At 46.6% G+C, this 16337-nt stretch overlaps 1 protein-coding gene across 1 annotated transcript in view; it reads right to left on the bottom strand.

Moving 5' to 3' along the window:
- Window positions 1-1010: 1010 nt before the first annotated feature.
- Window positions 1011-16337, bottom strand: part of ECEL1 (endothelin converting enzyme like 1) — a 48302-nt gene continuing 32975 nt past the window's right edge. Inside the window, exons 9-17 of the mRNA XM_081862382.1 lie at window positions 15143-15246; window positions 12690-12748; window positions 12180-12231; window positions 11127-11194; window positions 9762-9886; window positions 6272-6337; window positions 4542-4637; window positions 3544-3620; window positions 1011-1549 (exon numbers count right to left, since the gene is read on the bottom strand). Of these exons, the coding sequence (XP_081718508.1) occupies window positions 1450-1549; window positions 3544-3620; window positions 4542-4637; window positions 6272-6337; window positions 9762-9886; window positions 11127-11194; window positions 12180-12231; window positions 12690-12748; window positions 15143-15246 (747 nt within the window). The 3' untranslated portion in view covers window positions 1011-1449. The remainder of the gene's footprint in view (window positions 1550-3543; window positions 3621-4541; window positions 4638-6271; window positions 6338-9761; window positions 9887-11126; window positions 11195-12179; window positions 12232-12689; window positions 12749-15142; window positions 15247-16337) is intronic.

Below are 16337 nucleotides of genomic sequence, written 5' to 3'. Positions count from 1 at the left end.
GAAACCAGAGGAGGGGGGAGTGCTATTGGGCTCGGGTCCAATGCTGGACTAGACAGACCTGATCCTGCATGCTCTTCTGATGTTCCTAAGCAAGACATTTTAATTCAATTCTGCTAATTCATTAAATTAAATTGAAGGATGAGGTAGGTTGGCGTCTCCTCCAAGCCCTTGGGAAAGGGAGGGTTGCAAGAAGCCCAGTGAATAAATCACACCCCTTTGCCCATGCAGACAAAACAGCTCTGGTCTTTTAATTCAACATGATCAGCAGCAGAAAAATACAGCGCGACATTTTCTGTACAAAGAGCCACTTAGCCCTACAGCCCAGACAGCGCCACCTGCTGACTAGGAGTGTGTGTGGAGGGTTTGGGAGGTTGGGGGGGCGGCGGGGGGGGGGGGCGGTTGGCCACACAGCTGACCATGCCAACCTGCCTCCAGACTCTCACTGTTTTGCAGACAGGAGTCGATCGCGTATCGGCAAACTCAGGTTGCATTTGGGCTGGCCTCCTCCCACAATGAATCTGTCCCCCCCCCCCATCAAAAAAAATAATATAAATTTGACCTTTTTTGTAGCAAGGGGAAATGTGCTGGAAAGTATGGGATAGCAATCGCTTGACACGATCCTGTATAACCTCCCCACAAACAGATCAAAATAAAGGCTCGACAGAACGGGGGTTCCATATAACTTCCCCACGACTTTTGTGTAGGCAGATGAGGATGAGTGCTTGCCTAGAAATCACCCTGGTCCTCCCCCCTCCCCAAATATCTACCATACATGCTCTGCATTCCCTGGTGTGCTTTTGCTCAGGGGAGAAGGGGGCAGATGGCGCATGGGCAGCCTGGGGCAGGTGGGCCAGAGGCCTACTGACTCTGCCCATTTTAGAGAAGGCCCTGATCCATATTTCTAGCACCCTAGGAGAGTTTGGGAATGAGCTGGTCTTGAGAGGAGATCTGGAGACGATAAGCTTTGAGGGGAAATTAGGAGGCGCCTTGGTTTGGCCTCGTCCGCCATCTTGTTTTGTTTTGTTTTCCCAGATCTGGTTGGAGAAATAGGCCTCATGTTTGCCACCTCCATCTGGCCCTGCCTAGCTTGGCCGTAGTGTCCTCTCTTGGGGGGCCTTGCCTGAGTTTGGCAGTTCCTTTCCCAACAAGCAGCGACACAGGTGTGCACAGAGGTCTGTGTGAGGTCTTGGGGAGAAAAGTGCCCAATTTCTGCAGGAGTCGGTCCATCCCCACCTCCCAAAATAATGGCCCTTGTCTGTCGGTGTGCATGTTGGTCCCTGAGAACGGGGCCAGCTCGGAGCAACAGGGTGTGTTTGTGTTTCCGTGTGTGTGTGTGTTTCCCTTATTTTTCTTTGTCCTGCCGGTGGGCAACGAGGTTTAGATTGGTGGCGACTGAGCCCGGCGAGCGTTTTGGACAATGCCAGGGGTGGGTTGGAGCGGGCGGCTCTTTCACCAGACGGAGCATTTGTGAGCTGGGTTCATGGGCGAGTTCTTGGGGCAGTGGAAGACCCGGCCGAACTCCTCGAACTGCGAGACGCTGCCCAGGACCCTACAGGCGAGAGGGAAAGAAGAGAGGAATGACGCAACGGCAGCCACAAAGGCCTGAGAAGGATTGTTGTATAAAACGAGAAGCATGGGACTGCACCTAAGATGCCTCTCCTGTTTTGCAACCCTTGATTCCTCATGTGGAGGCTGGCTGCAGGGGCTTGGTAGAAAGAGGGAAGCACTTTTCACATGCTCAGATTCACTCTTTGCTCCTTCTTCTCAAGATCTGGTGGCTGCACCCTGACAGCTGGGTGGGAACTGTTTCAGATTTAAGCCCCTGGCAGCTCCAAAGGATTAGAATAATAGAATAATAGAAGATTTGGAAGAGACCCAAAGGGCCATCTAATCTATCCTATCTAATCTAAATTTATCATTAATTTAATTCCATTTATTCCCCAGCTTCCATCTGACTCAGGTATGAAATCTCTCATAGGCCTTCACCCCTCTCCGTGTCTGATCAGGCATCTCCAAACTTGGCCCCCCAGCTGTTTTGAGACTACAACTCCCATCATCCCTAGCTAAGAGGACCAGTGGTCAGGGATGATGGGAATTGTAGTCCCAAAACAGCTGGAGGGCCGAGTTTGGGGATTCCTGTCTTAGAGGAAAGGCCTGTGAAGGCTGGTCTACCAGGGATGCCCCCAGCCTGGCAGGGGAAATTTGCTGAGCAGTCAAGCAAGGAGACCACATAGGGCGACCGTCAACCGTGGGTTGGCAAGCAAGGCTCTCGGAACACGAGAGTGTCCATGTTTTATTTATTTTGTATCAACAATCTGTGCTCTACTTAATCTCAGCAATGCACAAGAGCCATAATACAGTAGGAATAAAAATGAGTCAAAACTATAAATTCAGAACTCAGTTTTTAAAAAGCCTGCTGGAGATGGAAAGAAGAAAAAGCCCCTAGAATGGCAGATTAAGTTGATGGACTACGCTGAAATAGCAAAAATGACCAGAAGACTCAGAAATCAGGAAGACCAGAATTTTAATAGGGAATGGGGGAAATTTATAATCTATCTTAAAAACCATTGTAAGCAGCTGAAATCATTAGTGGGGTTGGAACAACAATGGTGAATTTTGGACATAATGGAGATGCAAAAGATTTGGATTATTATAGAAGATGCAGGAGGAAAGGACTAACAATAGGAGCCACAGAGGAGGGAAGCCCAGGAGATTCTGTGGAATCTTGTTTCTATATTGTAAGTTGTTACGTTATTGTAAAATTTTCATTTGAAAAATGCAAATAAATAAATTTATTTTTTAAAAAGCCTGATGGAATGAAATGAAAGTCTTTAGGAAGAGCCGGACGTTCAACAGGGAGGGGACCTGCCTGATCACAACAAGAGGGGAGTTTCACAAAATTAGGCCTACAATACAAAACACAGAACTCCTGGTAGATATGACCTATTCATCCAAGCAGGGATTCCTGCAAAAACCTCAGAGGTCAAGCAGGAATATAAGGGATGGGATGGTCCCTGGGGTATTCTGGACCCAAGCTGTCAAGGACCTTGTAAATTACCATATTTTTCGCCCCATAAGATGCACCTGACCATAAGACGCACCTAGTTTTTAGAGGGGGGAAGCAAGAAAAACAATATTCTGCACAGAGCATGTAAGCAGCAATCACTTTCCTTGCTCCCGTCCGTCCTTCCTCCCGCCTCCTGTGAAGCCAGCAGAGCAAGAGCGATAGCTGCACAGCGAGCGACAGACAGGAGCCATGGCTCTGGCTGCGGAGGCATCCCTCAGCTTGTGACTGCAGTGGTAGCCGAGGGATCCCTCTGCCACCCAGTGCATTCACTCCATAAGACGCACAGACATTTCCCCTAACTTTTTAGGAGGAAAAAAGTGCGTCTTATGGAGCGAAAAATACGGTAATGCAAGCACCTTGAACCTGGTCCCATAGCTTATGGGCAACCAGTGCAAGCCAAACCCAAACAGCATCCCTTCTCCTTCCTGTCCCCTCCTCTTGCACACAAACACGCATACGCACACACACCCAGATACCTGTAGTGTTCAGGGGCGTGTTTGTCGGTCAGCACCTGCAGGTAGATGGATTGCGAGCGCCGTTTGATGCACCAATTCTGCAGGGAGAAGAAGCGAGAAGTGGAAGGCTGAATCTGTCAGAGACAGGGGAGGGAAGGTCCGGCCTGTGGCTCCAAGGTGAGGCCGCCTGGGAGGGCCCAGGGCTCCCAAGTTCTTAGACAGTGTCTCCAAGCCTCTTTGCCTTAGAGACCAGGCAGCCTGCTCCAGCCCTCCACCAGAAATGCCTTTGTGTGGAACAATGGTGGTAGCAGCAGGGGTCTCTGGCCAACGTTAGGAAAGGCAGGAACAGGTGTGCATGAATTCCCCCCCCCCCCGCTATCGAAATGATTTATTTTGTTCTTCGTTAAAAAATTGCATTCGCTTTTGATCCCTCTTCCCTTCCTCTCTTCCTTCTTAGCTTTTTGCTGCTGTCTGTGGCAATAGCAGAGTTGGACGGCAGCCATTTCACGTTGCCAGAATGCCCTCAAGCTAAAGGTCATTAAAACTTACACACACACACAAATGCCCCACTCCCATTTCAGTCTCCAGAGACTGAAAACTAGAACAGTAAAACTGTTTAAGTTCTTTGCAAAAGCTCTTTGCAAAAGCGCACTTTGCACTTTTGCAAAAGCTCTTTGCAAAAGTGCTCTTTGATGCAGCCTTCTCTCCTTTAAACACCACACCTGTCAAATTTGGCTCACAAGATTGATCCTGATAAGGATCTGGGCCACCCCTCCTGTAAGCTCTTGAGTATAACCAGCCTGGATCTCTGGTGATGGCTTGGACTCCTGGCAGGGGCTGATGGGAGTTGTAGTCCAGAACATCTGCTTGGGAGCCAGGATGCTGAAGGGTGCATTAGTGAGTTGAGAATGCTTTGGAGATGCCTCAGTCTGATGAGACGTGGTAGCAGCGTTTGCTCAAGCCTTTGGGGTCTGATTCAGGAACCCCAAGCAATCATTCCCTGGGCACGCAGGCCTTACCTGGGCAAAAGCGATGAAGAAAAGTTGTTCATGGGTGTATTTGAGAGGGTGGAGAGGGTTCTCGGGACCGTTTTCCCGCACCCACTTCTGATAGGCCTGCAAGAGAAAGTCTTGCTCAGCAAAATGAGGTGGCTGCTCCCCAACACTCCCTGCAAAACCCTCCCCAAAGGTTAAATTGCTAAACAGCCTCGGTCCAATATATCTGAAGGAGTGTCTCCACCCCCATCGTTCTGCCCGGACACTGAGGTCCAGCGCCGAGGACCTTCTGGCGGTTCGCTCGCTGCGAGAAGCCAAGGTACAGGGAGCCAGGCAGAGAGCCTTCTTGGTGGTGGCGCCCGCCCTGTGGAACGCCCTCCCACCAGATGTCAGAGAGAAAAACAACTACCAGACGTGAAGGAAATAAGCAGCTATCTTATCTTTAAAAGACATCTGAAGGCAGCCCTGTTTAGGGAAGCTTTTAATGTTTAATATACTATTGTTTTTTAATATTCTGTTGGAAGCCGCCCAGAGTAGCTGGGGAAACCCAGGCAGATGGGCGGGGTATAAATTTATTATTATTATTATTATTATTATTATTATTATTATTATTATTATTATATCCAAAGGGCAGAGCTTTTGAATCCTGGTCCCCCCCCCCCGTGTTTTAAGGCATTCTTATTTGTTGTCTGTAAGATGCCTTGCGTCCCTGACAGGGGAAAAAACAGGGTATAAAAATCTTAACAGTTGTGTTTCTTATACAAATAGTGAGGAACACGGTCACTCGGTTCCTCAAATGTATCCACAAAGGTCTGGCTCTTTTAAGACTCTTTGCTGTTATTTCTTTTCCATTATAATTTAGTAACGATTTGTCATAATAGTTGAGAGTGAAATTCTGTTTCATAATTACCTGCCAAAGTTTTGAGAGTTAATTTTATTGCATACGTTTACATTCTAATAGATGATTGAGTATTCCTTCATTAGTTATAAGTTGTTTTGATTTATAGCCATATTTTTTTACTACGGGTTATTTGTTTAGGATTGCTAGAAAATGTGCAATCTCTATGTGCATTTTGCAGTTTCTTCAGCAATGCAGAAAGGCGGGATACAAATCAAAAGTGAGGTGAAACCGCAGTGTGGTGGGGTGCTGTGCATAGACTGCTCTCCCATGAAATCATCTAATCCTCTTTTAAAGCCCTCAAATTTGGTGGTGTTATGTACTGAGTTGAATAGGATCCAAACTGCAGCAGTCTGATTGGTCCTAGAACAATAGGATCCAAAATGCAGCAGTCTGTTTGGTCCTAGAACAATAGGATTCAGAATGCAGCAGTCTGATTGGTCCTTGACCAATGCAGCAGTATGATTGGTCGGCAGGAGCCACCCAATCCAGATCCAGATAGAAGTGAATCCACAACCTGATTGGCCTACAGGAGAATTCCGGAATTAGCCAATCACGTGGGGCCCATTGTGTAAATAATGTATATAAAGCAGATACTTTGAGGGGACTTTCATTCCCTCCTCACTACTATGAGCTGAATAAAGAGCAAGAAATCCACTCTCGACTCTGAGTATATTTCAGGTGGCCATCACTGTGGGAGGGAGTTCCACAGTTAACTAGGCACTGTGTGAAAAGCACTCTTGCACGGGTCTGTCAGCCAAATTGAGCTTGGGCAGATGTCAGGCAGACACCCTGTTGGGTGGACTTTGCACACGTGACTGGGAACTCCTCTTCCCTTGGGGGTGGGGGGACTTACATAGTAGGCGAGCTTGAGTCCCCCCATATCAGCAATGTTCTCCCCAAGGGTATGCTTCCCGTTCACCTGTAAGAGAGACAGACAGACAGACAGACAGACAGACAGACAGACAGACAGCAGAGTTAGGATTGGAGATGCTTCCTTTCCACCATCCCACAAAACCCCAGTATTGAGAACAGAGGTCCTCAAACTTTTTTCTCCGGGCGGCACCAATTTTTTATCGATAAGGAAAACACAGGGAAACAAAAAGAATCAAATCCTAGCAGTGCTTAATCGATAGCACAGAACGCAACTGCTTTATAATAGGATCATGAGACACCCAGAAAGTATAAAACAATGCAGCAACATAAAAACACAAACTATTCCCAAAATATAATTACAAATCTTACAAATGCACTTGAAGTATGTATATGAACTCAATGGGAGGCGTGAGCTTGTCTTTGTCAGGTAATCTCGTTTATGCCCGGTCTGATTTGAGACAAACAAACTCTCGTCTCATGGACATAAAGAAACCTTTCTCTTTCCTGTTCTTTCTTTTTTTGATTTATTTATTTGTTTGTTTGTTTGTTTATTTATTTGATTTTTGAATTTTATTGTTTTACATGTTTTTATACTGTATTTTATGCTGCTTTTATAATTAAGTGTTTTAAATTTGTTGTTAGCTGCCCTGAGCCTGGTTTTCGAACTGGGAAAGGCGGGGTATAAATAAAATATTATTATTATTATTATTTGAAAATCCCTGTTTCTTTGCCCTTGAATCTCCTCACCACTTTTGTCAACCTCTCCTGCCTCACCCTTTGAAAACGCCTCACCCAACCCCTGTTCCTCCCTCCTTACACTTCACCCAACACTATGTGTTCATATAAAGGCTTGAGTGTGCTCCCACACATCCCCAAAGTTGGATTGCCACCTTTTTAGTGCCTGGGGGCTCCCCTGCCTTTAACAGCTGGGCATTGGGCAAACATTCTATTGCCCCTTTCCAGGGCTGGATGCAGACTCTTTGGAAATTGCCAGCTGGCACCAAGATGCCAACTTCCAAATGCCACAGTAACTGTAGAACTTTGTTCTGCCACTGACACGGTACGATACGATAATCTTTATTGTCATTGTCCCATACAGAACAACTGGGCATTTGCTTCTTACTCAAAAGCCTGTCTATATGATAGTGGGCCAAAATACAGGTCTGCCCTCCTTCAAGGGGGCGGGGGCGTAACCTTTCCTCTTGCCCATTGAGTTATAATTTGCGATGGCTGCCTCCTATAGCAAATAGAAGGAAGGTACTAAGGGCACTTCTGGGACGTGGGTGGCGCTGTGGGTAAAACCTCAGTGCCTAGGACTTGCACTGATCGTAAGGTCGGCGGTTTGAATCCCCGCGGCGGGGTGAGCTCCCGCCGTTCGGTCCCAGCTCCTGCCAACCTAGCAGTTGAAAAGCACCCCTAAGTACAAGTAGATAAATAGGTACCGCTTTATAGCGGGAAGGTAAACGGCGTTTCCGTGTGCGGCGCTGGTGCTGGCTCGCCAGCTGCAGCTTCGTCACGCTGGCCACGTGACCCGGAAGTGTCTTTGGACGGCGCCGGCTCCCAGCCTCTTGAGCGAGATGAGCGCGCAACCCTAGAGTCGGACACGACTGGCCCATACGGGCAGGGGTACCTTTGTTGTTGTTTAGTCGTTTAGTCGTGCCCGACTCTTTGTGACCTCATGGACCAGAGCACGCCAGGCACTTCTGTCTTGCACTGCCTCCCGCAGTTTGGTCAGACTCATGTTTGTGGCTTCGAGAACATTGTCCAACCAAGGTAAAGGGTACTAAGGGAAGAAGCCCTATTCATCTATTCTATTTATTTATTATTATTATTTATTATGACATTTGCACCCACGCCTTTTCTCCAAGGTGCTGAGGGTGGCTGGCATACACACCTCTCCCCCCCATTTTATACTCACAACGTATTGCACTTGGGCAAAAAAAATGAGAGGCACAAATACAAGATGGGTTACACCTGGCTTGAGAGCAGTACATGTGAAAAGGATCTAGGAGTCTTGGTTGACCACAAACTTGACATGAGCCAACAGTGTGACGCGGCAGCTAAAAAAGCCAGTGCAATTCTGGGCTGCATCAATAGGAGTATAGCATCTAGATCAAGGGAAGTAATAGTGCCACTGTATTCTGCTCTGGTCAGACCTCACCTGGAGTACTGTGTCCAGTTCTGGGCACCACAGTTCAAGAAGGACACTGACAAACTGGAACGTGTCCAGAGGAGGGCAACCAAAATGGTCAAAGGCCTGGAAACGATGCCTTATGAGGAATGGCTAAGGGAGCTGGGCATGTTTAGCCTGGAGAAGAGGAGGTTAAGGGGTGGTATGATAGCCATGTTCAAATATATAAAAGGATGTCACATAGAGGAGGGAGAAAGGTTGTTTTCTGCTGCTCCAGAGAAGCGGACACGGAGCAATGGTTCCAAACTACAAGAAAGAAGATTCCACCTAAGCATTAGGAAGAACTTCCTGACAGTAAGAGCTGTTCGACAGTGGAATTTGCTGCCAAGGAGTGTGGTGGAGTCTCCTTCTTTGGAGGTCTTTAAGCAGAGGCTTGACAACCATATGTCAGGAGTGCTCTGATGGTGTTTCCTGCTTGGCAGGGGGTTGGACTCGATGGCCCTTGTGGTCTCTTCCAACTCTATGATTCTATGATTCTATGATTCTATGACCCTGTGAGGTAGGCCAGACTGAGAGGTCGTGACGGGCCCAAGGTCACCCAGTTTAGCTCCATGGCTGAGTGGGGATTTGAACTCAGGTCTCCCAGGTTCTAGTCTGAAATGGTAATCATTACTGGCTCTCCAGTGGACTCCAGACTTTTGACTCTCCCCAGAGGACCCGCATGGTTACAGCAATCAGAGCTGTAATAAATTTGTTTATAGAATTCTCCTCTGCATATTCATTATTTTAATTTATTGCCTGCACCTTGGGGTGGGTTACAACAATTTAAAACACGGCATTAAGAACAAATCAAGAACGCCCTGTTATAAATATAATTTTTAAGTGGGTCCCATCAAATTAAGTGGGTCCCATCAAATATTCTCTAGTTATGTGAACACATGCCCAATATTTGTTGTTCATTTTCAGAATATTTGATATCCACCTACTGATAACATTATTTGATAGCCATGCTGTGATAGTATTGAATATCGAACTGGATTTGACTGATGATGCACAGCGCCATTCAGAATTTTGACAGCTTCTGGAGCGGGTTGGGTGGGTGTGTTTCAGATTTGATGCCTGCCTTAAATAACAAGCCGATATTTGGATATTGTGGGGAAATGTCACAGTCAAAGGGCAAATGCAGATGCGAGGTCCCAAAATTTCATCTTTTAAAAACATGGACAGTGGAGCTGGAAATGTGGACATTTCCCACATATTTGCAAACACGGGTTTCGGGTTCTACGGCAGACTCTTTGCAAAGGAGCTCTCCCCCTTTGCATGGCACACCCCGGCTCACCCTCTGGTTGTAGACCGTGAAGTTGTCATACAAGTTAACGATGCATTCTGCCTTCTTAAGAAACTTGCTGTAGGATGAGTCGGTCCACCAGTGCATCAGGTTGCCATGGCGATCGTACTGGCCTCCTGCAAAGCGTACAGATAAGGGTCAGTCACAAGGGTGACCTCAGAGATTTTGCTGCTATAGGGGGGAGAGGCTGCAGTTCTATTGCGGTTTGACTGCAGGAGTGTTCACATGTTATAAGCACTCCTGTGGGTTATCCACACGTAGCGTTCAACGAGTGTACACTTTGTGTACCTGTGCACACAAGAGCAGAGCTGTGTGCATCCGCAAAGTGTTCATTCTTTCAAAGAAAACCCTTGCACGTGTGTAGAGGGAGCTTGTACCTGGGTTCAGTGTAACGTGAGAACAAGCATCAAGAACGCTCAAGTGTTTACGGAAATAATTCATTGATCGGCTGGGTGTTTGCCAAGGGAGGGGGAGCTCAGATAAGGCTTAGAACAGACCTAGCCACAGGACATAAACATATTTTTCAATATTAAAAATACAAGACATCGTTGGGTCCAGAGGCCCATGATGGATGTATTCAAACTTAAGTTGAAAAAATGAGGAGGGAAGGATCAACATCTAGTTCATCCAGGGCTCATATTTATGAGTAAGGGAAAGGGTTTTGTGTTTCAGGGATGCATGCCTGTTCTGTTCCCCATTGTGCAGATGAAAGAATGAAAATGGATGGCCTCTGGTAGACATTTGCAGTCTCTGTGGGAGCAGCTGCAAGGCCTCCCTTCAAACCAGGCCAGGACCGGCCCTACTATGAGGCAAAGTGAAGCAACCGCCTCAGGTGGCAGATTATCGGGGGTGGGGGGCAGGCAGCATTGGCGAGGTGTTTCAAGGACAAACCTGTGGGTTTTCCACCATGATCCTTCTAAGCCTGGGTTTCCCAAACTTGGGTCTCCAGCTGTTTTTGGACTACAACTCCCATCAACCCTAGCTAGCAGGACAAGTAGTCAGGGATGATGGGAATTGTAGTCCAAAAACAGCTAGAGACCAAAGTTTGGGAAACCCTGTTCTAAGCTAACCAGCTTCCCTCAGGTGTGAGAGGATGGTGCGGACCCACCATTTATTAAAAATCATTTATGAAACCATTTAATGCTTTAAAAATTCTCTAGGAGGCCCATCAGCAATACTGAAGTAATATTAAGCCGCCTGTCTGCTTGGCTTCCATAAACTGAATTGAATTGGTTTCTGCCTCAAGCAGCAAAATGTATCAGACTGGCCTGGTTATTAGGTTTTGGGAAGGTTCGGGGAGATGATTATCAGGCCCTGAAATAGGTTTGGGGAAGGGAGGGGGAAGGGGGAGCTCACCCCAGTCATCGTAGCCGTGTGTCAGCTCATGTCCAATAATCGTTCCAATCCCGCCGTAATTCAGGGACCTGTAGGTGGGAGATAAAACGTAGGGGGATATGGGGTGCCCGTGAAACAGGGGGTTGAAGGGTTGGGGAACAGGTGAGAGCCCAGATTCCGCAAAAAGATGGAGAATTTTAGGCTGGAAATCCACGAGGGGCTAGAGGGGCATGATCCAGGTCAGCACTGTCTTCTGAATCTGCCCAGGCTGATAATATTAGTAGTAGTAGTAGTAATAATAATAATAATAATAATAATAATTTATTATTTATACCCCTCCCATCTGCCTGAGTTTCCCCAGCCACTCTGGGCGGCTCCCAGTTGAGTGTTAAAAACAATGCAGCATTAAATATTAAAAACTTCCTTGAACAGGGCTGCCTTCAGATGTCTTTTAAAGATAGGATAGCTGCTTATTTCCTTCACGTCTGAAGGGAGGGTGTTCCACAGGGTGGGCGCCACCACCGAGAAGGCCCTCTGTCTGGTTCCCTGTAAGCTCACTTCTCGCAATGAGGGAACCGCCAGAAGGCCCTCAGTGCTGGACCTCAATGTCTGGGCTGAACGATGGGGGTACTTTCTCTTCAGAACATACGTGGCCACTTTTCAGCACATTTTTCGAAGAGCACATTTTTATAGTTTATTCACCCTCCCATAAATTGTGTGATGAAATAAGCAGAGCCCCAGCGTTCCTATTAAGGAAGGGATTGCTTTTAAGGGACAGGTCATCATCCCCACAAAACTTGACCTGCAGAACAGAAGAGTTGGACTGAAACCCGCCAGCCCACAATTCTTCAGCCATGGGCCGCCTAGACGTTGTAGGACTACAAGTCCCATCATCCCTGACCACTGCCTAAGCTGGTAGGGGATGATGGGAGTTGTAGTCCAATGGAATCTAGAGACACGAGGTTGAAGAGCGCTGCTCTAGCCTGAATCGCCACCAGCAGAACCACACACAGAGCACCCATTTCCCTCCCAGAAGCCCATGGTGTGCTCCCAGTGTGCGAAGAAAGCACTTACTGTGGAAACTCTGGGTCATATAGTGTGGGTTGAAGAATTCCAGCTGGGAACACTGAGGAGAAATGAGACAAAGATGGTAAGGGAACAGAAATGCTCAGCAAATATGGAGCCTTCGAGAACCTTCCTTGCAGAACGGCAGATGGCATAACGTTAAATCTTGTGAGGGAAAAAGCTCTGGGTTGGTGGGGATTGCATAGGTCATGTAGGTATGGAGCGGCCTTGCCAAATAAAGGTAGGATTCCTAACCCCAGTGGAGAGCAAGATTTGTTGGCTGCTATGCTGAGATTTTGAGATTCAGTCTCTAGCAGTCTAACTATGGAGCCTGCTTGGGTGGCATTTCAGGGGAATGGTGCTCCTCAGTGCATAGCAAGGCCGTGGCAATGCAAATTCCTGACTGTTGCTCCTGCAACGGGCGAAGGAAGGAGTGGGGATGAACTCCACTGTGCAACTTCCTTTTCCCATGAGCTATCCAGTCCCACGAGAGATCCAGAAATGCAAATGTGTCCATACCCATTTGGTTCTTGTTGGGAAGGTAGTAAGCATTCAGCGCCTGGGGGGGCAGCAGCCACCTGCAATGAGAAAGCACACCTTGATCAAGAGAGGTCTGCTTGCAGCACCAGGTGAGGCCTGCTTGACCCAATAACTGTTAGATGCAGAAGACAACATCTGTCTGCACAGAAATGAGATGGGGTTTCTTATGTCCTTCAGAAGGCAGACAACACATTGAAATTCTTTTCTATTACTAGAGGTGAGTCAAGGAAGGGGCAGGAAGCATCAGTGCTGGTGCTACTAAGGGATGGGGGACTTGCTTTAGTAGAAATAATATAAGGAGTTATGTATAAATAAGTATTAAGTCTTAAGCTTTAAGGTATTTTATGGTAAGATAAAGTTAAAATAAACTAAGGCAAATTGAATGACAGAATATAGTAGAGAAAGACGGAAGGACTTGTTGAGTTAATTAACAGGTTAGACTTTTAAGATAAATTATTTAATTAAAAATTGAGTGTTATTAGGTGAAAATGCAAAGTTATAACATATTAAGATGAATTATCAAGATAAAAGTAAAAATGGAAAGGATTTGCTGAAATTACTAATTGAACGAGAATACAAAAAAGGGAGGCGTGAGGAGGTCAGGGAAACAAGTAAATGAAAGTTAAGATACGGAAAGGATGACGTGTTTTTTAAAAAAATTGCTCTAAATTTTTTCTTCTTTTTTTCTTCTGTATTTTTTGTTTATTTTTCTTCTATATTTTTGTAACCTTTTTGAAACCTTAATAAATATTATTTAAAAAAAAGAGAGAGACTTGCCAGCCTTCAGATATTGTTGGACTCCAATTCCCATCAGTCCCCACCAGCATGACCAGTGCTTGGGAATGGTGGGGGTTGCAGTCCAACAACAGGTTCCCCAACCCTGTGCTAAGGGAGCAGGAAGCAGATGCTCCAAGGGTTCCTGTAGCAGCTGTCGGAAACAGCTACAGGAAGTCGGAGGCTTCTGCCCACATGGAATTTTGTGAACCAGTCCTCACAAAATCACTTCCTTCGTTCTCAGAGCAGTGTTTCCCAAACACGGGTCTCCAGCTGTTTTTGGACTACAACTCCCATCTTCCCTGACCACTGGTCCTGCTTGCAAGGGATGATGGGAGTTGTAGTCCAAAAACAGCTGGAGACCCAAGTTTGGGAAACCCTGTTCTCAGAGCAACCAGGTCTGAGCCATCAATCTTGGGTGAACTCAACACCTGCTTGTGTGTCGCGTGAAGAACGCTGGCTGGTTCAAACATACTTTTCAATAGCGGGTTTGGTTCAAAGGAGGCAACGTCCCTGCGCTGTTGCTGCCAGCCGCTAGAGGTTGCTCAAGCCTGGGGAAATGAACAGACAAAGAAAGGGAAGAAAGAGGAAGCAGGTGGGGGGAGACTGGGGTGTGTGTGACTCCCAGGATGTCCCTGTTTCCAAGAGGGATTCCATCACGTACCAGGAAATTCCGATTGCACAATTGAGTTGAATCTGACACTCCTGTGCAGCAAACACACTTCAAAAAAGAAAGAAAAGCCAGAAAGACAGAGATAGGAAAATGCACAGGAAGTGTGGGTTGATGCTTGATGCAACAGTGTCTGACTTCCCCACAAGCAATCAGTAGCTCAATCAGTAGCAAATGTCTAACCTGCAAATGTCTAACCTGCAAACAAATCAGGACCAATGCTGGAAGTACCAGCAAATTCAGACCTCCACAGTAGCTTTCTTGAGAAGTTGTGGGATGTGAAACACAAGAGCAGTCAAGTAGAACATTCCTAGAGTGGACATGTTTACACATGGGGAGGAATGTTTGTCCAGCCAGCAGCTAAACTTCCTGTTTCCTTCTGGGCTGGGACTGAATTCCTCTGCATGTAACTAGAGGTGGGTGTGGCCTCACCTGTGCAGGTAACGACAAAAGCACAGGGCAGGGCAGCCATCTCTCTGTGACTACTTTCGTCGAAGAAGCAACATCTGCTTAGCCAAAGATGCTCTCTTGGCCCCCAGCCAAGAGAGGACAAAGGGACTGTCTCCTTATGAGATAGTTTCCAGGTATATGTTACTTTTCTAAGCTAAGTCTGCCTTCTGGGATCTGATTGTGAACAGAATGTGAGAAACTCTTTTTATACTTTTATAGAAGACTGTGTTGTGTCTTATCTTTTATGAGGGAATAAGGGGAAAATACCAGAACAGTTATTATAAGGCTTTAGCGAGCCTGCGCAAACGCATCCGATGTAAGTTTAAAAAGGGAATAGTACTCTGCTGAATTGTGAACTTGTTAACACAAGTTGGAAATGCTATAATCAAACAATATATCCTCTCCTGCATCCCTGAACATTCCCACAGAATTTAGGTGCAATATTTCTAGGTTCTCCCCGCTTGGGATAACGCAGGGTGCAGGCTCTCCGCAAGCCAGCCTGAGCCGTGCGCTTCCTGTCAAAAGGAGGGATACCTACGCCGACTTGTCCACTTCCTGCCGGATCTTCTTCACTGACAGCTTAATGCTAAATTTGATGCTGTTGAGGATGTTTTTGAAGTATGTTTTCTCGTGGACCTCAAACTGTGGAAGGAGACAAGTGAAATTAGGCTCAAGGATTTAGGGAAGGATTGGAGCTCAGCGATACATGCCAAAAGGTCCCAGGTTCAGGACCCCTGTTGCAAACCCCAGAGAGAAGCAAGCTGCTCATGTAGGCAGGACTGAGCACAGTGGGGCACTTATGCACCACCCAAAAGAAGAGGGCACAAAAGGTGCATAAAATGTCTCAAGGCAAATCTTTAAAAATGTAGTATAAACACTGACAACTGGGAAACACTGGCCTGCGAGCGCTCCAATCGGAGAACAGCCTTTCCCAAAGGCGTCATGGGCTTTGAAGACACTCGAACTCAGGACGCAAGGGAGAAATGTGCTAAGAGGAAGGCACGCTTGGCAAACCCTCACCGTGATCAGCGCCCGCCCAGAAACCTATGTCCCCACTGTGGAAGGACGTGTGGATCCAGAATTGGCCTCCATGGTCACTTACGGACTTATTATCAAAACCATGTTTATGGAAGACAATCTTACTTGGCTACGAGGGATCGCCAAAGAAGAAGAAGACTAAAAGCATAAAGGTTAAGCAGTGTTAGGTACACCGAACGATGAATGTTTCTAACTGTTTTATTCACAATAAATTTTGGCAAGTGTCAGAGGGATGGCTGAGCTTGCATTTTGCCAGTGAGTTGGCCAGTGCAGGTTTAAATGGTTGTCAGACATACAATAAAGATATTATTATTTTGATGAAGCAAACTTCATATTACCCTTGGCTCAACTGTTCACTAATCTTGGCAGCTGATCCATTGACAGTTTGCCACAAGCTGCTCGTACAGGGAGTTGTTTTTAGTGACTATTACACCTTGCATCGCAAATGACCTGTAACAGTCACTGAAAACAACATGTGGAACTGTTACAAGATCTGTCATTAGCTGCCAGAGAGAGGTTCCCAAGGGTTAAAATGCAAGACTCAAGCCTTCCTGTGTCTGTCAACGCAGCAGCCAGCATTATAATATGCCAGCAAAACAAAAAAAACTGTAAGAGGCATTTATGTATAGGTTGGGGGGGGGGTTGCCCCTCTAGCAGATATTATGCACATGCAGCCCACTACCAAAATCAGCACA

The sequence above is a fragment of the Podarcis erhardii genome (assembly GCF_964252035.2).
Source record: "Podarcis erhardii genome assembly, chromosome: 5".
NCBI classification, from domain to species: Eukaryota; Metazoa; Chordata; class Lepidosauria; order Squamata; family Lacertidae; genus Podarcis; species Podarcis erhardii.
This window is presented reverse-complemented; position numbering and strand designations above follow the sequence as displayed.